General features: G+C 38.7%; 3 protein-coding genes across 6 annotated transcripts; 1 reads left to right on the forward strand and 2 right to left on the reverse strand.

Moving 5' to 3' along the window:
- Nucleotides 1-1,708: 1,708 nt before the first annotated feature.
- Nucleotides 1,709-5,513, reverse strand: LOC114525463 (malonyl-[acyl-carrier protein] O-methyltransferase-like). Of its 2 annotated transcripts, none has more exons than XM_028546828.1 (3): nt 4,968-5,513; nt 2,496-2,856; nt 1,709-1,941 (listed from the first exon to the last, which is right to left on the reverse strand). In XM_028546828.1, exons 1-3 carry the CDS (start codon nt 5,064-5,066, stop codon nt 1,724-1,726), a joined length of 678 nt encoding a protein of 225 aa, XP_028402629.1. In that variant the 5' UTR covers nt 5,067-5,513; the 3' UTR covers nt 1,709-1,723. The 2 variants fall into 2 exon arrangements, with proteins under 2 accessions (XP_028402629.1, XP_028402636.1); XM_028546835.1 differs by having other exon boundaries at nt 1,756-1,941; nt 2,536-2,856; nt 4,968-5,510.
- Nucleotides 5,514-5,572: 59 nt separating this feature from the next.
- On the reverse strand, nt 5,573-14,570 carry LOC114525479. 3 transcript variants are annotated; one of them, XR_003687196.1, is made up of 5 exons: nt 14,349-14,570; nt 11,664-12,024; nt 10,485-11,070; nt 10,168-10,403; nt 8,977-10,095 (listed from the first exon to the last, which is right to left on the reverse strand). XR_003687196.1 is itself a non-coding variant. In XM_028546856.1 (3 exons), exons 1-3 carry the CDS (start codon nt 14,445-14,447, stop codon nt 8,170-8,172), a joined length of 621 nt encoding a protein of 206 aa, XP_028402657.1. In that variant the 5' UTR covers nt 14,448-14,570; the 3' UTR covers nt 5,573-8,169. The 3 variants fall into 3 exon arrangements, 1 of the variants encoding a protein (XP_028402657.1); XR_003687195.1 differs by having other exon boundaries at nt 10,168-11,070; XM_028546856.1 differs by lacking the exons at nt 8,977-10,095; nt 10,168-10,403; nt 10,485-11,070 and adding an exon at nt 5,573-8,330.
- Nucleotides 14,571-15,600: 1,030 nt separating this feature from the next.
- On the forward strand, nt 15,601-21,613 carry LOC114529751 (ATP-dependent RNA helicase DDX51-like). Its single transcript, XM_028551436.1, has 7 exons — nt 15,601-15,999; nt 16,444-17,143; nt 17,548-17,757; nt 18,075-18,250; nt 18,698-18,875; nt 19,305-19,555; nt 20,933-21,613. Exons 1-7 carry the CDS (start codon nt 15,678-15,680, stop codon nt 21,133-21,135), a joined length of 2,040 nt encoding a protein of 679 aa, XP_028407237.1. The 5' UTR covers nt 15,601-15,677; the 3' UTR covers nt 21,136-21,613.
- Nucleotides 21,614-21,951: the final 338 nt, after the last annotated feature.

Below are 21,951 nucleotides of genomic sequence, written 5' to 3' on the forward strand. Positions count from 1 at the left end.
CGTATAATCATTTTATATTCTCTTTTAAAAATTCTACACTATTAAATTAACTTTCTGATTGAATGCAATAACAAATCAGCATTTGGCAGTGCCAATTTATGCCCAACAAGTTCCCAAAGCTCGTTTATCCTTTCAAATATTTCATCTTCTTTTCCTTGCATTTTACCCTCTTGAGGCGATCAATTTTACCAACCATTTCACAATCAGCATAATGTTGTAATTGCATTTTCTATGGTAGCATCGTCAGGATACTTAATCAGTTCTGGGCTCTGGTTCGCATTTATTGATTTGATTGATGGGCTTGCCACTTATCGCATTTCATTGCTGCTGCTGCTAGGAAGAAGCTCTCTGCTTTCACTTCGTATTTCTACAGCAGCTTGACACAACTGAGATTGCATGATCTCCATCATGATCATAGTGCTTGGCAATATGTCTTGAGAATTGGCATGCACTTGTCCTTGGCCTTCCCCATTGGATATGAACTTTTCGGCTTTTGGATTTTATATCTATATATATTGCAAAACACCAATGAATATATAGAGCAGCAAGCGAGCGTTCTGAGCCCACTCCTTGACCGAAAAGTTTTAATCACATGGTACATTTTGAACGCATCACATGGTGTTTTCAATGCCGACGAGGGGCGCTAAGGATCCACTAATTTCCGTAATGTTATTTTCGAGCCAAAGCCGCTGTGTCCATCGATCTGCGACTTGTATCTTGCGATCTGTACATCGATTAATCGATCATAATTATCGACAATTAAAAGTCAGGTTTTCTTGGTCCAGGCGTCGTTGCACGTTCTGCTGTTTACTCGGTAATCTGTAAAGAAACCAGTGTTGTTAGGTCTGACACCTGCTTTTAAAACTTGAACGTGCGCTGATGCTGTTTAATTACCTAATTTATTTCAGCAAGAATCCTTTGCGGAGTCCCATATAGCCTGTTTTAGATTTTTTCGATGTTTTTTTGCCGTTCGCCCTTGATCCAGATTGCTTCGAACTGGTGTTGCTGGCTCCAGCTTCGTTGCCGTTGACTTTCTTTCCAGCAGAAATTTGGACTAGTGACTCGTTCACATTCTCTGCCTGGGGCGAATTTGACTCAGTGTTTGTTGAACACTCTGCGTCATCAGTGTTCTTTTAGGAGAAGAATGTTCTGTTATTTCATGTTTAACAGAGAAATAAATTTGTTTTGACAATTGATTAGGCGAATGCTTACCTCTTTCGATTTAAAGTAATTCTTGTATAAGTAATACCCTAAAAATGCTGAATGTTCTTAAGGTGACCCATAATAACAAAGATTTTTTCAACTTTAGTAATCGCTTTTCTATCCACAAATAGTTTGTAACTTTCCTCTAGCGCGAGAAATGAAAGTTAATTAGGCATCTTATCATGACGTCATGTAATCAAGTGAATTAAAATTCTCGTGAATTTTCGTGAGGTAAATTATGGCAAGCCAAATTGAAGAAAGGGATATCGAGAAGTGTAAGCGTTAGACGAGAACTACATAAATGTACTGAGAAATGTATACCATAGTCCATGCAGCAAATTGTAAGCGACAGTCGAGAATTGTTAAAACCTCGTTTTATCGTGTTCTCTCTTTCTAAGAGGCGGGCGAGCCAAAGTTCCGGTTACAGCCAAGGGTCAATGAGTTCGATCAAGTACAAAGTACCAAGATACGGTACCAAGAATAATTCAAAAATACTTAGGAGGTACATTATATTTAATATTTATTCATTCTTTAATACTTTGTATACTACAACGTAACATTTCGTCGAATCAAAGCTTGTGTCCTCTTTATATTGCTTATATCCAACTACGTAATCCGCCAGATATTTTTTCACTTGCTGCCACTTCCCTTCGTTGATAAATTGTTGGAATTTTGCTGTATAGCCAAACTCGTCGTCGTCCATGGCATCCATACGTATGGTGAAGATAATAAACCCGCCTAAATCAAATCATTAAAATTATTGTAATCGCTTGTACGAAAAAGAGAAAGAAACGCGCTTGTAATTCCTTGTGTACTCGGCAGTCGAAAGGCGATGATACATGCATGCAACAGGGTCAGCATGGCTCCCAACCAATCAAATTTCACTCATTTCGTTCAGCTTTTCTTTTATCAAATAACCTGTTCGTGATGGAGAAACGACTTTACAAGCGAAATGTTGCATAAGTTTCTTTGTCATGTCGAGTATCTACAATCCATTTGAAAACAATTATATTCTACTTCAACAAAGTTGAAGTAGCTAGGAGAGCGGCTTACAATGCCTTCCTTGCGTATCGAAGTCCTGGGGAAATGACGGAGTGACACACAAGTCCACAGTCATGTCAATTACTTGAAATAGTCGAGTAACTCTGGCGACTCTACCTATAAGTCCTGTTAACTTCCGAAAGAAATGATCCTGAAAAGTCGTGCAAAATTCCCATCTCTCCTTTCTAGTGGATTCAGAAGTGATAACTGAGGTAGACCAAAATCCAATAAAGTTTGCCATGTAAACTAACCTGGCTTTGTTAAACGCAGAATTTCGTCAAATGCACTCGCCTTAATATAACCAGAGGTCACAGCTCCAACACTTAAAGCAACATCATAGGCTCCTGTAGGTATGTCCAGTCGTTTCTCTGTCACAGCTTCACAGATATATTTACGATAAGCGTCTTTCTCTTTAGCTTTCTTCAGCATTTCTTCGCACAAATCTAGGCCATCGATATTGGTGAAACCATGTTTCTTCAGCTCGACGGCAGCATAACCAGTACCAGCTCCCAGGTCAATAATTCGTATGTTTTTATCACTACTGCCAAGTACCTCCATGAACGTATCAACGATGCTAAGTAACGCGGGGTACGTTGACGTAGGGTCAATATCCTAGTGAAGAGATTACAGTAGTTGAATGAATAAAAAATCTGTGAAATGTATCAAGCAAATAGATGGACGCGATAGTTTGATGTTTATAGATTTCAATAGATTCTCTCGTTTTACGAGAGACGGTATACTTATTCGCTAAAATGCTTGCATCTTTCCATTTAATGCGATGATCATAAGTCCAGGCATAGTGAGCTACAGCAGACTTATCCAGTTTACCTTTGTCGCAGTTCGTCTTATGTTCTTTTAGACGTATTGAAAGATTTCTACCGGTCTCTCCAATGTAAACCAAACCAGGTTTCTGAAGTTCATCCTTGTGCTTGCAATTAATTAATTATTATTTTTATTTTTAGAATTAATTTTTACTTTTTATTAGTGTCCCAAACAATTAAACTGAACATTCACTTTTGTTCAAGGGTAATCATCTAACCAACTTTCCCTGTGACACCAATGCCAGGTTGACTTTTACGGTTTTCTCATACAGCTGAATGTGGAACATCCTATATTCCTATAGCTGTATCCATAACTAAGTTGCCTTATATAAAATAATTTTTTGTCATTAACAAATAACAATCATGCGTATGATATGATGACAAATGATGAAACTGGTACAAATCAACTTTAAAGACTGCTTGCCATGTTTCTTCAACATGATCTGACAGTACCTCAGAGTCTTAGCTAGGGTCAGTACAGTGGGGGCTGGAGAGCCTGCTTCCCTCTGGAAAAAATTTGGGGCCTTCCCTGAAAAAATAAATTCTGAAAAGAAGTGAATGCAGAAGTGTATTAGTGATTTTGCTCAACCAAAGTGTCCACCAACAATGCTGCAGAATCCCACACAGAATGCTTTGCATGAGCTTTGTCCTGAGTCACTCTGTCAGCCTGCCCCCACCTATAGGTTTTGCTGCCTTGTCAGCAGTGGCGTAGCCAGCCTGACGATTTTGTCCCGCTATGTAAATTTCGAGTCATTATAATTATTCATGTCTTTAGAAATTTATTGTTTTCACAGTCAGTGAACATTAAAATATTAGCATAGCGGGACAAATCGACAGGCTGGCTACGCTACTGCTTGTCAGCATAATTCAGCAGTAACTGTGACATGCACCAAGTAAACCAGTGAAATCACCCATAACAATTTAACCCATTACAATTTAATAGTTAGAGTTTGAATGCCTGAGAACACTGTTGGCCATGTTGGGACCCACTTGTAAGTGTATAAATGTTTGACATGAACATTTATTATCATGCATGATACTCGTAAAGTTTTTTTGTACCCACAAATGATTTTTATTACCAATAATTACACTTAATACAGATATGGATAACGATATTTTAACTTACAGCTCAAGCACCACCTGACCACCTGACATGCATGACCTTCAACATCCTTCTCTAGCAAGTTTTAAATTTTTGTAGGTCTGTTTAGCATTTTACAAGTTGGGTTAATCCCCAGGGACATAAATTCGAAAACAAGTTATTTAAATTTCAATTTAAAACAATAGATTATTTCAATAGTTTTGGGGGACTTTGGCACACCTTGTACCTTAGAGCCTTACACCCTGTACGTTAGGGCGCTTTTTATTAATATTTTGCATGTTTCTTTTGAATTTCGAACACTTGATTTGAATTTCGAACACAATTAGTTCTGTTTGATTGGCATGATTGCTCACAATTCAAAAGAAGCAGGCGAAATATTTCGCATTTCACTTGAAAGCTTCGCCCGTGGAACGACTGGAATTTATATAGCCTTTTTTTATTATAGGGCTTTATATGTGGATTAACACGTGGGAGTATAGCATAGCCATAGATATAGATTTGCTACAAGTCGACTCTTTAGTCTTTAAACCCACACGCGCGAGCTTGAGCGACCGAGCGTAGCGAATGGGTTTGAAGAGTCGACTTGTAGCAAGTCTACCATGGATATTGAGTATTGTATTACTAGCAGTCAATCTCGTACTGAATTGTAGCGATGCGTCGATGTTGGGTTAATATATGCATTATCGTCCCATGAGATAAACGTCCTTACGCCAGTCGACTTTTAACTTTCAAGAATATAGGAGCCTGAGGTTATATTAATTTCAATCAAAATCTCAAAATAAAAATACGTGCAAACAAACCTCATCATATGTTGCAGCAAAATCGTCGTATACTTGTCTAACCTCAGCTGGTTTTGCATCCTTGGGCATTACAAACTTAGGCTCTCCCTTATCCGACATGTTACAGCTACCGGTGTCGCTAGCTTAGCTTGTGTGAGCTGCGAAATGATCTTACTCACTTCTGCTCTGTGTCTATCAAAATGCAACATTAATCAGTAATCACGTGCTTCTCCAGGGATGCGAGGGCGAAGGGGGGGGGGAGCAGATGTTCGTGAAAGGGCACACTTTTGTAACGCAGCATACTAGAGAAGGTTTGCAAAAAACGTGGCCGATGAGCTACAAATATGCTTCCAACCGTCCTTGAAACATAGTTGACCGAATTCGAGTTTTCACTCTCTTAAGTGCTTAGAATGAGCGCTCAGCAGTGGCAGAACTGATTGGGATTGGAAATTGATAATTACGTTTTAATGTTCACAAGCAAATTCCGAATTTCTATACATGCAATCGCAAAATGGCTATGTTCAAAATAAAGCAATGCATTTGTACAAAGACAAAGTTATATAACTTGTCCGCGTTCTCTATTGACGATGTGTATTAATTCCCTGAAATGTATTAATCCCCTGAAAACCCCTCGCCCCCTGGCCCCCTGCCAGCACGCCACCGAGTAAGTGGATCCCCATTGACTGAAAAATAACGCGTGCGAATTCCATGCATCAATTAACTGCAAAAAAAACAGGACAAAGGAAACGAATAAAAAATGTAATCAATAACTAGTAAAAGACAAAACTAGGAGTACTAGTATATAGGTAATACTTATTATATTATAATACTATTGTTTTCTATTCTGTAATGTTTATTTATATAAACCAAAATTAACCAATCATTGTAATTGGTAGTTTTGTAATTCTTTCTGATCGCAGGGAATTCCGAATTTGTCCCACCAAGGGGTCCCGCACTGAAAAAATGTCACAAGCCTGCGAAAGGTTGATCCTGTCCTGCTAGTTGACTAACATAAATAATTAAAGTGGAAGTCCTCATCGGTTCTGCTCATGGCAATGTGAGGGCCCTCTGGCTGTGATGTAAAAGTTACCTCTTTCGAAATTTTCAGGACATATATCCAATTTATTTTAGAAGGGTAGCCGAGAGAAAATAGATTATTGTATTAATCCAGTGAAATCATTGGGCTGCATGGATTAAGTTCACGGTTTAGGCCATAGAATAATTGCTATTTTATAGTTTCCTTCCCCTTCGTATAACCAAAGTATAACAAATAATCATTATTACTAATTTTAGCCTTAATAATATTTCATGATTTATTAACTGGCAGTCCCGGCGGGGCAGCATCTAACAAGGCTTGCATGTGCGCGTTGGTTATTTTGTGGGGTTGACCAAATCTCCTTTCCAAAATTTCAACTACATTTCACGTAATTTGGCTTTGTGAGTGGTAAACCTTCGATTGATTGCGCTGCTTCGCCTGACACTTGAGCTTTCAGATATGAAATTTTTTTAATGTCGCTTAGGCTGTAGTTTTCTTGTATAGCGACTTTGTAGGAGCGGTCCCAAAAGGTCTGCCATTTTAGCGCGTTCCCGTTCAAATACTGGTAGGGTTAACTTCGGCAATCTATGACCATTTGCTTGACCATTTGTATTTTGCGATTGTGGCGTTGATAAAGCTTGCTCGTTCCGTGGCGTTGCAGCAGTACACGGTTGAATAGCGAAATGATCTCTGTCTCTAAGCTCTTTTCGTCTTGGGTTTGGTCTGATATAGTCCGGGTAATGTATCCGTACCCGTAGACTGTGTTACGGGAACATTTTATAATTTAAGAAAATGTATGTAACGGGTAAGAGGTGATAAAGGTATAGGGGAAAGGTAGTAATTAACTAATTAAGCAAAATAGATACAACGTTTTAGCTATTATTTTGTCGTTTATACACGACGTAGCAGCTAAATACTTCCTTTTTTTTTCGAAACAGCAGCATTAATATAGTAATAATCTGTTTATTAAAACCTACTTGTACTGAATTTAGTACGCTTTTAATGTACTATAATTGTACACAGCCAACGAAAGGTTGTTAGATATACGATAGATATTCTCCATTTTCCTCTTAAAACTGTCAAAACTCTCCAACATTTACCCGTATATTGCCTTACGTGTAGACCATGGTTTACAGCGGAGAAACAGGTATAGATACGGGTAAAAATGCTGACATCTGCAAAAATTCCAAAACAAGATGGCGCTACCCGTACCTGCCCGTACCCAGTGACGTACCCCACTGAAATTAAGCTTTCTTTTGTGTCCGGAGTCCAGGCTGCTAAGCATCGATACGCGGATAAATCCAATATGCCTAAATTTGTAACTTTTCTCATCATGTAAAGTATTAAACAATTATTGCATGGATGAGGTTTTGTGATATGCAGAGTTATCAAGGTCTCGGTAAGCGTTATCAGCCGAGCCGAAAAGGTCTCGGTAAGCGTTACAATTTGTTTATATTATACTGTGGGAGGCTGGGAGTGTTGTTACTATGCCTAAAGTGGATTTTGGTTGAAGTAAAAATGAGGATCTCGAAAAAGAAACAATAAACTTGAAAACTCCAGAAAATGTTGTGATAAAGAACATGTTTAAGGAGATTTATCAAATTGCCTTGGCTTGTTCTGCAGTTCTTTTGTCAGGCATTTACTCTCAATTGCAAAAAAAATAACGAACATTTTGAAACAAACGTCTTTGGAGAAGGTGAACACTTTGAACACGGTAGAGAAGAAACTGGAGTCGTAAACTTGTTATCGGTAAGCAAGAGCCTTGTTCTTAAATGTATTTATTTCTAGTTTTGCTAAATATACTTTACAATTGATATGTTATTCATTACACAATTTGGAACGTCTTCGATCAACTCCTCAGTCAAAAACTACCAAATGTTGTGAGTAACTGCCAAAAATTTATCAACCTTTTTAAGATCCGACCTACGGGCGTCTGTCAAAACGGATGGTACGAAAAAAATTATGGAAAAGCAAAATAGAATACGCCTACTCCTGACCAAAAATTTTCAATCACGTGGTACATTTGAACACATCACATGTTTTTCATGCTGCATGACGGGGCCCTTTCAAAATGTGAAAGGTGTTCTTTGGCTAAGATTAAAAATTAGCTAGCATGCAAGTTGTCTATATATTCGTTTAAGAAAGATAGAAACATGACACGTCACGCAACCGTTGGGGCTTTGCATACTAATACTGGCAAACATCGAGACGAGTAAGTTCCATTGTCCATCCGGCTTTTCTTTTAATTCTATAATTTCTATTGTAGAAATTGCCATTTCCAAATGTAATTGAAAGCGCTGGTATGTTGGTGCATTTATTGAATTGTATCATTGCGTCGAAAGACGCGCCTGAAGAGGACAAAGAAATAGCATTAGAACTTTCTGGGCAAGTCACCAAACGGGCCGCCGCTAGGAGATATCATATAGAGCAAGGAGAGCTCTCATAAATTTCTGTAGCGGCATTACTATTAAAGTTTTTTGGCGACGTTCGTCTGTTTGCATGCGTGAATTATGATAGTTTTCCAGCGCGAAGAATTTCATTTGCGTCAAGGATGACGTGAGAAACAGGTATAAACGAGAACAATGTTTACGCATCATAAATTTTATTTGGAAAACGTGAAATGTTTCTAAAATTTTTTTGTTTTTCTGCCAAACACGTCCACGTTGAACAAAACACAACGATTCACATTCCTGCAGCATATTTCCTATATATATATATATATAAATATATATATATATATATATATATATATATATATATATATATATATATATATATATATATATATATATATACACCCATTTGCAAAAACGTTGGCCGCAGATAGATAGATAGATAGATACTCGAAATCTAATTAGAATTGCGTATGTTGTGTAATATGATTGAAATCCCATGCAAATGTAATCATATGCAATTCTAATTAGACTTCGAGTATCTATCTATCTATCTATCTGCGGCCAACGTTTTTGCATATGTATGGTGTATATATATATAATATATATTAGTCATTAGAAATGGCTTGGGCTTTTGTTTTCGATTCCTTTTGCATGTAAGTTGCACTCTTGTTTAATTGTTATTCATATGCTTTACCTCAACAGTCTACATGTTTTTAAAGCATCCTTTAAAACAACATATCACTTATTTATTTTCTTCACTTTACATATTTTTCCGTATTTTGTTTAGTACTGTGACTACTATAAAACGCGTGGATTAATCAACATTAGCTAGCTCATTAAAGATTACAGATACTCTGCGTTGCTGTTGCTCCTGATTTTCTAACCCTGTCTTTCTTTCGCATAATCCATTCTATATTCTCTTATAAAAATTCTACACCATTAAATCATCTTTCTGATTGAATGCAAAAACAAATCAGCATTTGGCAGTGCCAATTTATGCCCAACAAGTTCCCAAAGCTCGTTTATCCTTTCAAATATTTCATCTTCTTTTTCTTGCATTTTACACTCTTGAGGCGATCAATTTTACCAACCATTTCACAATCAGCATAATGTTTCAAGGTGTATAATTGCATTTTCTATGGTAGTATATCGTCAGGATATTTAATCAGTTCAGGGCCTTGGTTCGTATTTATTGATTTGATTGATGGGCTTGCCACTTGTCGCATTTCATTGCTGCTGCTAGGAAGAAGTTCTCTGCTTTCACTTCGTGCTTCTACAGCAGCTTGACACAACTGAGATTGCATGATCTCCATCATGATCATAGTGCTTGGCAATATGTCTTGAGAATTGTCATGCACTTGTCCTTGGCCTTCCCCATTGGATATGGACTTGTAGGCTTTTGGATTTTATATCTAGTACTGCAAAACACCAATGAATATATAGAGCAGCAAGCGAGCGTTCTGAGCCCACTTCTTGACCGAAAAGTTTCAACCACGTGGTACATTTTGAACGCATCACATGGTGTTTTCAATGCCGACGAGGGGCGCTAAGGATCCACTAATTTCCGTAATGTTATTTTCGAGCCAAAGCCGCTGTGTCCATCGATCTGCGACTTGTATCGTGCGATCTGTACATCGATTAATCGATCATAATTATCGACAAAGTCAGGTTTTCTTGGTCCAGGCGTCGTTGCAATTTCTGCTGTTTACTCTGTAATCTGTAAAGAAACCAGTGTTGTTAGGTCACCAGCCTTTTTACACTTGAACATGCGCTAATGCTATTTAATTACCTAATTTATTTGAGCAAGAATCCTTTGCGGAGTCCCATATAGCCTGTTTTAGATTTTTTCGATATTTTTTTGCCGTTCGCCCTTGATCCAGATTGCCTCGAACTGGTATTGCTGGCTCCAGCTTCGTTGCCGTTGACTTTCTTTCCAGCAGAAATTCGGACAAGTGACTCGTTCACATCCTCTGCCTGGGGCGAATTTGACTCAGTGTTTGTTGAACACTCTGCGTCATCAGTGTTCTTTTAGGAGAAGAATGTTCTGTTATTTCATGTTTAACAGAGAAATAATTTGCTTTGACAATTGATTAGGTGAATCCTTACCTCTTTCGATTTAAAGTAATTCTTGTATAAGTAATACCCCAAAAATGCTGAACCAACAAGCGCAATGGTTCCAACACAAATGTTCTTAAGGTGACCCATGATAACAAATATTTTTTCAACTTTAGTAATCGCTTTTCTATCCACAAATAGTTTGTAACTTTCCTCTTTAACGCGAGAAATGAAAGTTAATTAGGGGTCTTATTATGACGTAATGTAATCAAGTCAATTAGAATTTTCGTGAGGAAAATTATGGCAAGCCAAACTGAAAAAAGGAATACCGAGAAGTGTACGCGCGCGTTAGACGGTCGAGAATTGTTATTGACTGCGCTAGCCCAGAATCTATAGTCTTCAAATGCGTCAATTTACCATTCCCATTCAGTACATTTTATTTATTCATTCTTCAATACTTTGTATATTGCTACGTAGCATTGGTTCAAATCTAAATGGTCATATCTCACGTAATCCGTGAGATATTTTTTTACTTCCTGCCACTTCCCTTCCTTAATAAACTGCTGAAATTTCGCCGAAAACCCATATTTATCGTCGTCCATAGGGCCCTTTCGTATAGTGAAGATAATGAACCCTCCTAAAATTATATTAATACAAATGAATAGTGAACATTGTAAAGGCCGGTTCACACAGTCACTAGCAAAGTTTTTGTGCGCACAGTATGCTTTAAACAAAGTGTGTGAAATGTAAACACCTTTCAAAGCCTTTGAGCGAAGACTTTGAAGGGCTTTGAACAATCTCGTACCCAGGCGCTTTAATGGTAAAATATATAACGTTGCATTTAGTTTTGTATAGAGGTCAGTTGAAAAAAGGCGAGCACGCGGGGGTGCTTGGGGTGGTTTTGACAAAGTTAGCCACCCCAAACACCCCCATGCGCCCGTCTTTTCAGCTGATCTCTATACAATAACTGAATGCAACATGATACATTTTACTGTGCTTTGACCTGTGACAATGTAAACGTCAACACTTCTGTTCAAACACATGACATCACCGCGCACAGAAACTTTGCTAGTGTAACTGGAAACAGGCCCCCATATAGAGACAGACCGCCATACACACTCCCGCATTAAAAAAATCTAGGAACAATCTGCTCACCCCATAGCAATTTATAAGTGATACACGTTTAGCTGAAAAGTACTGTCCGCGGTGATAATTGCTATGTAAACTAACCTGGCTTTGTCAAACGCAGAATTTCATCAAAGGCACTCGCTTTAATATAACCAGAGGTCACAGCTCCAACACTTAAAGCAACATCATACGCTCCTGTAGGTATGTCCAGTCGTTTCTCTGTCACAGCTTCACAGATATATTTACGATAAGCGTCTTTTTCTTTAGCTTTCTTCAGCATTTCTTCACACAAATCTAGGCCATCGATATTGGCGAAGCCATGTTTCTTCAGCTCGACGGCAGCAAGACCAGTACCAGCTCCCAGGTCAATAATTCGTATGTTTTTATCACTGTTGCCAAGGACCTCCATGAACGTATCAACGACGCTAAGTAACGCGGGGTACGTTGACTCAGGAAGAATTTCCTGGTGAACAAAATTTGCTATCATGTTTCAGTATATGTAAGCGTAATTCAACGGTACCTGTGACATAACCAAAAGTAAACTAAACTGATGAACGCTAAATTTTTGTGGCAATGATTGTAATCATAAAATAAGCATGTACGAATCGAGTCACTCGTATTATGTACTCCGGCGTCAGCGACGGACGTTGCCTGGGTTTTGTTTGTTTTTGGTTTTATTTTTTTTATTATCTTTTTTTATTATTTTTCGTCGTCGCAAGCTTGTTTTGGCGCGAAATGCAGGGCCGCCGAGAGAAATTGTGGGGCCCGGGGTATAATTTTTTCTGGGGCCCTATGACGTCAGGTTTGAACACGTCATGGCCGTATTCGACCATGGTCGAGTCTACCCGAAAACGGCGCATTCGACCATGGTCGAGTGTACCGGAAAAGGGCGTACTCAACCATGGTCGAGTGTACCGGAAAACGGCGTATTCGACCATGGTCGAGTCTACCCGAAAACGGCGCATTCGACCATGGTCGAGTGTACCGGAAAAGGGCGTACTCAACCATGGTCGAGTGTACCGGAAAACGGCGTATTCGACCATGGTCGAGTCAACCCGAAAACAGCGTATTCGATCATGGTCGAGTCTACCCTAAAACGGCGTATTCGACCATGGTCGAGTGTACCGGAAAAGGGCGTACTCAACCATGGTCGAGTGTACCGGAAAACGGCGCATTCGACCATGGTCGAGTGTACCGGAAAAGGGCGTATTCAACCATGGTCGAGTGTACCGGAAAACGGCGTATTCGACCATGGTCGAGTCAACCCGAAAACAGCGTATTCGATCATGGTCGAGTCTACCCTAAAACGGCGTATTCGACCATGGTCGAGTGTACCGGAAAAGGGCGTATTCGACCATGGTCGAGTGTACCGGAAAAGGGCGTATTCGACTATATATGGTCGAGTCCGCCGGAAAATGGTGTATTCGACCATGGTCGAGTCTACCCGAAAACGGCGTATCGGCGACCATGGTCGAGTGTACCGGAAAACGGCGTATCTAACCATGGTCGAGTGTACCGGAAAACGGCGTATTCGACCATGGTCGAGTCAACCCGAAAACGGCGTATTCGATCATGGTTGAGGGTACCCGAAAACGGCGTCTTCGACCATGGTCGAGTCCGCCGGAAAACGGCGTAAAATTTTTTTTTGGGACCCTGTGACGTCATGGTTTTAAATATCTGCGATGCATAAAGTACTTTAAAGCGTTGAAAAGTTTTACACACAAACTTTTTTACAAACGATATCAATGTATCTTTGAAATTAGAATGCGAAAAATACCAAAAAATAATTTTAGGTTCTTCTTAAGTCAGGGGCCCCTTCAGGTTTGGGGCCCGGGGCAAAATGCCCCCCTGCCCCCTCACCTCTCGGAGGCCCTGGCGAAATATCCTAGTATTTGAAAATTGTATATGACCGTATTTATCTACGTCACAGTTTTGTCTCCCAAGTTGTGGTGCACAGCTTTGGCTAATTTTCCGATGCGCGATTTGATTTCGCTCGCATGATACGGCAATTCCTCCAAGAGGAACAAATAAACCGTTCTTTTAGTTTAGATGCTGCTCGATTAAGTTTAGATTGAATTGGGGTAAGAGTATACTTAATACATGTAGATGGTCCTATTTTAATGATATCGCTGCTATTTCGCCGTTTAACAAGATGTGGTCGTGTATGGGCGCGTTGACACGTCTCAGTTTGCACAAGACTGAAGATTTGATATAACTATATAAGCGCGAATTCCAAAGGCAAAGTGTAAGACAAAGTGAACGTATCATGCGGTTTATTTACATTTTTGAACAATTCAACTTCTATACTTTTTAAAGTACGATGTGTTTCTGAATTTCGCGATCGAACAACATCTAGGTTCGCAAGGCATCTAAATGAGTATGAACTGTATTGTATATGTTCAGAAGCTTTATATTGAAGACTGGCACGTGCGCGGCATGCCGGAGTTAACGCCAGAACATGCGCCAGATGCGCCAGAACAGGCGTCTTGTTATTCTTACTTTCTTTACAACGATCAATGCGCAATTGCAAATTGACAATATTTACCTTGATAATAACAACTCCTAAGAGAAGTTCACAACATTTAATGCGCTGTCTATTGCAGTTTATGTTATACGTGATTGTGATAGTCAATCTTGTACTGAGTCGTAGCGAATCTAGCGATGTTGGCCTGTTGGGTTAATATATCATATATATGCATATTATAGTCCTATGAGATATGTCTGTCAGATATGTGAGATTATATCAATTTCAATCAAAATCACAAAATAAAAATATGTGCACCAAACCTCATCATATGTTGCAGCAAAATCGTCGTATAATTGTCGAACCTCGGCTGGTTTTGCATCCTTGGGCATTACAAGCATACGCTCTTCCTTATCCGACATATTGCAAGTTGCAACTGGGCTATTCGGTGTCGCTAGTCGCTACTCGCTTGTGTGATCTGTGAAATGATTCTGCTTATTCCATTTAATTGTAGTAACCTGTGGTCTAAGTGAATGCTCACGAAATGCAACATTAATCACGTGCCTCTCCAGGGATGGCGGCCGACGCGAGGGCAAAGGGGAGAGCAGTTTTTCGTGAAAGGGCACTTCTATAGCAGCGCATACGAGAGAAAGTTTGCAAACGATTGAAACGACGTTTGCATTTGTTGAACTTCGTTTCAAATAATTTCGGTATCTGGGAGTTTTTCACCAAACGATTGCGTTACATGGATTGAAACTCGTTGGTTGCACAACTTGCCCTTAATTATAAGACTACTAAGTCAATAATTTACAATAAAAACAGCATCATTGCCCTCTTGCCCTGGTGCTAAAAAGCAAGGTGTCTGCTCCCCCCCCCTGTTCCGGCGTCCCTGTGCATCTCTATTGCAACTGCGGCAAAATTTTGTCCCGAAATTATTCAAGTACAGCTATTATACAGGTTATACAGCTAGTAAATTGCTTTCATTCATACTTTTTTAAACTCATTTAATAAAATTGGAGGTACCCCAAAAACGTCATCGTGAAAAAGGCTAATTGGTACTACCTTTTTCATCAAACCATTCGTTATCACTCAGTATTGATATGAACTGTTATGAACTCGTTCTGAAGGATTGATTGTTCACAACTAGTGCATAAAAATCGTACGTACTCGCCAACCATGAAGTAATCTCTATTTATTCCACTGAGCTCCACTGAGGTCAATCTCGTTTCCCGAGCCCGCAAAGGAATCGCGCAGGGTTTACATCAAGGAGCCACCAGGAACCGGTTGTTCAAAGCTGGGTTAGCGTAACCCTAGGCTAACCAAAAATTCAAAGTAAATTCCTGACAGCTTGTCGGTAAATTTGGAATTATTTTTTCAGAGATTTTGTCTCGGTCCGTAGGAGTTTACTTCACTGAAGTTTTGAAATAAACAGACATGCAGAAATACACAAACTAAAACAGCAGGTTAAACTTAACCCTGGGTTAGCGTTAACCCACCTTTGAACAACCGGCCCCAGGGAGCTACCTTATGTAAATTAATTTTGTCTCCAGGCTGCTAAGCATCGATGCGCGGATAAATCCAATATGGCAAAATTTGTAACTTTTTTCATCATGTAATGGATCAGATGTATAATTTTTTTAACATAAGTTGAAATGGAGTTGTTTACGATAGAGCGTTATGAAGGGGATTCATTTTCAACAGAAGAAAACACTGATCAAGAATCTCAACATCTTGCACAACTGATTGAACAAGCACGTGGAAGAAAACGTTCAAGAGAAAAGTCAAATTTGTATAAACGAGAGGATGAATGTACGAAGAAAACTGGTTCACTAATAGACGACGCCTCGCCAAAAGTGGCTAAAAACAGAAAATTAGAACGTAACGCTTGTACTAAACTCCCTAAAAGCAAAGAACAGTTTATTGAAAAGGATAATAATAATAGAACGTGTGATCACTGTGATGCGTTTGAAAAGGGTTAGTCATGTTACTCATGTATAATCGTGGAGTTGAAAATACACACACTTTACATTGTAACAAACACCCATCTGAATAACTCTTGATATACAAAAGTGTCAAAAACTATCAAGAGCCTAAAAAGCAATTTCACAAAGTCTATGAATATCACAATAATGCTACAATAAGTTAGTATTTTGACCTTAGGGTACTAGAATTTCATCCAGATAAGGAAACCTATGGTGAGCAAATGAAATATTTGCACTAATAGGGTTGCAAGTGCAGCTATATATAAATGCATCAATTGCAAGTGCAGCGCTATATCAAAATTTAGAGAGGTGTGACAAGTATATACATAAGTCAACCCATGCTAAGTAAGTTAGTGCTCTCTGCTGATTGTTTATGGAATATCTTTTGTGAATAGGACTCATAACTAATTTGTATTAATAAGTTTTTTATGTTCAGAAGAGGAAACTTTCCCAGATGTTGAGTCAGCTGGCAACAACTGTTCGAATACAGACAAATATTTTCATGATGGAAAAGATCTTGATCACTCAAAAAACACTGACAAAGAGGATCTCAGTGATAAGACTGAAACAGAGAAGACACATGTACTAAGTGAAAGTAAAGAGCCTCAAATTGAAATGACAGTCATCGGCGGAGAAAGCAAAAAGAAATCACCAAAAACTGTGCGGAGAGCCTTACCTAAATGGCTTGCTAATCCTTCTTTTTTTTCCTGTGATGTGAATAAAAATCTCCAGCCAGTAACAGATATTAATGGGCTTCATTCAGCATTAATTCAGAAACTTCATAAACAAGGTGTTGAACATTTTTTCCCAGTTCAAGTATCAGTAATTCCTGCAGTTCTATCATCTTGGGAGAGGGACAGTCCTTATGGAAGGGGCGGTTTTATGCCACAGGATATTTGTGTGTGTGCCCCAACAGGAAGTGGCAAAACATTAACATATGTGTTGCCAGTTATTGAACTACTCAGAAAAAATGTCCTGCAAAGACTTGAGGCTTTAGTGATTGTTCCTACCAAGGATTTGGGAACTCAAGTTTGGAATGTTTTTAACATGTATGCTCAGAGCACTGGACTCAGTGTCGGTCTTGCTAATGGTCTTAAAAGTTTACAAAAAGAGAAAGAGCTACTTGGTTCAAATAGGTAGGTTAAGATTGCGACTTAATTTAAATATTTATCTCATATATCAAGGACGTGGGAAGATTATTAGGTGGGGGGGGGGTATTCATATATTCATATTAGCAGACTGTAAAAACAACCAATTTCAAAAGAAACCAATTATGCTGAATGTGAATATATGAATATAACCCCCCCCCCCCACTTAAGGAGCTTCTGCCATCCTTGTATATGGATAGAAAAGGATGTGAATAATATCAAAAATTGATTTCAGTGATACCGATACTTAGCAGCATCAAATGTGGTATAACATAATGATATTACTTTAGGACATTCTTGAAAATATAGAATATAATGTCATGGTTTCATAGTCGTCTTTTTAGCAGTAGATTCTGCACCTACTGCATGTTTAACCACTTTATTTATTTTAGTTGTCTTGGTTACTCAAGTAATGTGAACATACTGGTGGCCACTCCTGGAAGACTGGTTGAGCATATTTCCAATACAGATGGCTTCTCTTTGCGATTTCTAAGATTCTTTATCATTGATGAAGCTGACAGACTCTTGGCCGAACCATACTTTGGCTGGCTTGACAAAGTCTATGGTTCTGTTTACTCGACTGGAAATACGCAAGGACTAAGGTTCGACATGATAATCTGTATTCACGCCGCAGGGTATTTTGCGAGCTATATGATAGGTTAAATTGCATAAGATATGATACCTAAAGGTTTTTTCCACTCATCGCAAAAACCCCGTCGCACTGTAAAAAGTTAAAAATCAACAGTCTGAAATTGCACGGAAAATGTTGTCATAGTATTGTCTGTTTATTATTTTACCATTTCATTGTTCTTTATACCGCGTTGAAGTTTGCGCAAACATGAAACAAAAGGATGTCCTTATGGCTGTGTACTGAACATGTTTTCTCTCTCTTACATATCAGTCAATTATTACTCTGCAGGTCATCTTCGGGTATATTAACGCCATTGAAGACTGAACGGATTCAGCGACCGCTTCAGAAATTGTTGTTCTCGGCCACGCTTACACAGAACCCTGAGAAACTTGCTCTTCTTCGACTTTACATGCCCAGGTTTTTCACTGTGGCGAAGTCTGAAAGTAGCGATGTTGGAACCGAGGGTGAGAAACGTACTTTACATAAGGCCTGTTTACACTTTGCCCGTTTGGCGATTTTCTTCCCTTGACAGTACGTAATTCCACATTACTAAAATGGGTAAGGCTACCCAAACGAATCTATAGGCTTGTTTACACTTGCGATTTTCTTCTTTTGATAGATGTAAACGAGTAATTAGTTACGAATGCTCTGATGTGTTTATTGATCGAGCTCCTATTTGAACATCCATAACTGATTCACTCGTTCACATCTGTATGTAAAATTTGTAGCTAAATGTTATTTCGCGCTTGAGCACGGTATGTGATTTCCGGACTGTCATTTTTGGTTCTGCCATAGTTTATGCTTCGAAACCTGAATGTGTTTACAGTATCTCAGCATCAGTTATTTTACACACTAGCTGTAGTTGTTAGGTCACGCTTGCACTTCTCATTTCTCTAACTAATTTTTTGCAGAGATTAATAACGATGAAGATAAAGCGTTCGATACGCATTTGAGAACACCGTTCACTTTAGAAGAGTCAATGTACATTTGCAACCGCGGCGGGAAGCCTCTGGTTTTGTTACATCTGCTGACTGAGCAACAATTGGACGGTGTTCTTTGTTTCACTTCGTCGATTGAATCGACACATAGGCAAGTGCCAGATTATAAGTTGTATTTTATTTTCGTATTATATTTGTGTTTGTATTCAAGTTTTGTGAAGAGGCTATCCATTGTGAACAGGCTATGCTTGCCCTGCTGATTGGTTTTCATGAGGTTGGGGGGGGGGAGCGTCTATGTAAACTATTTGAGAGAACACACACAACACTATATTATGCGACCCACGATGCCGTATCATTTAACCACAGAGAATAATGATATATGTTTTTGAAACTATTTCATGTTCAAATACAGTAGTAATAAGTCTTGAAAAAAAAAATCGGGAATTTCCCGCCAGAAAGACTTCACCTCCACAGCACCTGTTCCTAAAACGTCTCTCAAGAAACTCCTTCTTAAGTGTCAAAATTTAAAAGTTTACCAATTTACAATGTGTTTATATTATACCATACGCTGTGTTTTAAGGCTTTACCTTTTGATCAAACATTTTGGAGAAATTGGAGTGCAAGAATTTTCCTCCAACCTGACGGCAGCGCGAAGGCAGACCATACTGAATGACTTCAAATGTGGACAAACGCAAATCATCATTTGTTCCGATGCCATGGCGCGTGGTCTGGATGTCCCTGCCGTAAAGTACGTTGTCAGTTATGATCCTCCTGTATCATCTAAGACCTACGTTCATCGTGTTGGCCGAACAGCTCGGGCCGGGAAAACTGGTAAGCTATAGTTTTACTGCATTGTACGTAGTTAATAAACGTGTTCAGGTGTCTAGCATATGAATAGAAGAGAAAGAGAGCTACAGATACAGCACAATCAGGCGCTTGAGGCATCAATGTAGATGAAAATGCATACTAGTACATTACTAATGTCCTATATAGTGGCTTTTTAAAAGACACTCGGAGAGGAGCATCATTGTGCTTAAGATTCAGTGTTCTTGTTTGCTGGTTGGGTAACTAATTTATATATAAACCAGCAAAAGTATGCAAAAGCACAATTACCTGTCGTCTTTATACTCCTAATTCACTAGCTAGATTCGCGGAACGAGGATCGTTCATCGTTGGTTGGAAGGGTTCGCAGAGTTATACTGCATGTATATCAACTTCTCGAAGGTTGTTCTGTACAAGAGCTTCTTCTTTTGATAATACAGGAATCGATTATCATGTAGTTCGGCAAATTATCTTAAGTTAAAGGAATTGCGGAAGTCTAAAACTACCATAGTTAGCTTGAATTTTATAATCGTGATAAGAAGTGAAATATTAATGATGAAAACATGAAGTTACTTTGATTTAGTTACCTGTGAACTGAACTAAAACTATTACAATTTTACGTGTTTGATGGGCTATAAACAAGAATTGCCTCAATAATCTGAGGAAAATTGTCCTTTTCTACTGCATATGAGCGAAAAAAAACGAAATACTTGCAGTGGATTAGGGAACTGAAGTGGATTGGATTTCTGGATTTAAAAAAATTACCGAATCTTTTCATTCATAATACAGAACAATAGCGGTACCCAATGAATCGCTTTGGGGGCTCGGAGATGCATGACTCTAATAAAAAATGTCGTTGTATTCTCTCTTCTTTATATTACTTTTTCAGTGCGAAACTATCATGTTCATTTATGCAAATAATGTTTCCTCATTCGCCCACATGCATTCAGGAAGCGTGAGTATGGGCGCAGTAATATATGTATCCTGTGCCAAGTACAGGATCATGTTTGCTGTAAGATCTCTAAGAAATCTTCGCTCAATTTTTCCTGGTAGGGCGGTATACATAAATATTGCTACTTTTCCTGTAGGGCGTAAATACCCGTTACTTAGCGTCGGTCGCTGTTTCGCGTCGTGAGAGCCTGGAGCACGTTCAGTTTGTTCCCATGGTTCTAGATACGAAAACCGTTTCCAGCTGATAATTTCAGCAACTAAAATCTAGATATATTGTAAAATCTTATCTCCCGAAGATGATTCCGATTTGATTCGAAATATAGGGTTTAAAATTAGTTGTGTATTTGTCAAAATTTTTTATTTACACAATTAATCTATTCGGAATATATAACCTTTAATTTATTCTACATACAAATCGCCTTTTTCTGTTTGTAGGAACTGCGATAACACTTTTACACGATAATGAGGTATTCCATTTCAAGAAAATGTTAAAGTCACTGAAGAAAGGTAAAATAGGTAAGCACTCTGTAAAAGATCATGATCTTGAGTGTTTAATGGACAAATACGAGGCCGCTTTGGAACAACTGAAGACAGAAGTTACATCTTCGAAAGGGCAGACAAAACGCTTGCGTAGATAATTTTGAATGCGCTCGTATCAATATGCTTCCTGGGGAACAAATCTAAAATTTTACTAATTTATCTGAATGATAAAGAAGTATCGGAAAATATGAATTATTCACAAAAACTATGAATGTTATACTTGAACCTTTACCACGTGCAACTGTCTTTGATATTCTTCCACCTCGTGACTCCAACGAAGATTTTTAGAAAGTAACGAAAAAATATGAAATATTGTTTCAAAAATAATTTAAATGATAATATGTAAAATATTCTGAGCCTCCATTGCATGCCTGTTCGAGCTGTCTTCATTTGAATTATGCTTAGTAAAATGCTTTCATGCATGTCCATGCATGGGACTGTGCAAGAGAGATTTCTTAGAGATTCTTGTTTACAGAGTAAAGCAACAACTTTACTAGAGGCATTCACAAAACGGCTGGCTAGTGGAAGTGGATAAGAACTAACAATTCTTTATCTTGTTCTGTTAATCCTGGTATAGCTGCATAATTACATATTTATTAAAATTTATTTTAAATCAAAACGAGCGTGCTTTACATTTCCGTGACGTCACCGAATGAAACACTCTCTGGAGTTCGCCTGCGCATTAATGAATCGCCTCTACCAAGGAACATATAAGAGGCCTAGGGACTAGGCTGCTATTGGCTGCTATTAACTGTGAGGTAAAAGACCCTAGATTTAAATACATGGTTGCTCCACAGTTAACAACCCCGTACCCGATCAATACCGACATATGGATATATAAGAGAACGCATATTCAATAATCTACCACGCGCCAAACATTGTCGAAATATTCCCGGTATTCTTGCGAGTTGCGA

This window comes from Dendronephthya gigantea, unplaced genomic scaffold, assembly GCF_004324835.1.
Source record: "Dendronephthya gigantea isolate DGI-Jeju-01 unplaced genomic scaffold, DenGig_1.0 000001F, whole genome shotgun sequence".
NCBI classification, from domain to species: domain Eukaryota; kingdom Metazoa; phylum Cnidaria; class Anthozoa; order Malacalcyonacea; family Nephtheidae; genus Dendronephthya; species Dendronephthya gigantea.

What these genes read in the sequence shown, in the direction of transcription:
- LOC114525479 (XM_028546856.1), bottom strand. Translation starts at nt 14,447, where the DNA reads ATGTCGGATAAGGAAGAGCGTATGCTTGTAATGCCCAAGGATGCAAAA. An exon ending in TTGCTGCAACATATGATGAG is followed by an intron (nt 12,025 to 14,348) that starts GTTTGGTGCACA and finishes TTTGTTCACCAG; the next exon opens with GAAATTCTTCCTGAGTCAAC. An exon ending in TCTGCGTTTGACAAAGCCAG is followed by an intron (nt 8,331 to 11,663) that starts GTTAGTTTACAT and finishes TGTCCTCTTCAG; the next exon opens with GCGCGTCTTTCGACGCAATG.
- LOC114525463 (XM_028546828.1), bottom strand. Translation starts at nt 5,066, where the DNA reads ATGTCGGATAAGGGAGAGCCTAAGTTTGTAATGCCCAAGGATGCAAAA. An exon ending in TTGCTGCAACATATGATGAG is followed by an intron (nt 2,857 to 4,967) that starts GTTTGTTTGCAC and finishes TCTCTTCACTAG; the next exon opens with GATATTGACCCTACGTCAAC. An exon ending in TCTGCGTTTAACAAAGCCAG is followed by an intron (nt 1,942 to 2,495) that starts GTTAGTTTACAT and finishes GATTTGATTTAG; the next exon opens with GCGGGTTTATTATCTTCACC.
- LOC114529751 (XM_028551436.1), top strand. Translation starts at nt 15,678, where the DNA reads ATGGAGTTGTTTACGATAGAGCGTTATGAAGGGGATTCATTTTCAACA. An exon ending in CTGTGATGCGTTTGAAAAGG is followed by an intron (nt 16,000 to 16,443) that starts GTTAGTCATGTT and finishes TTTTATGTTCAG; the next exon opens with AAGAGGAAACTTTCCCAGAT. An exon ending in AGCTCGGGCCGGGAAAACTG is followed by an intron (nt 19,556 to 20,932) that starts GTAAGCTATAGT and finishes TTCTGTTTGTAG; the next exon opens with GAACTGCGATAACACTTTTA.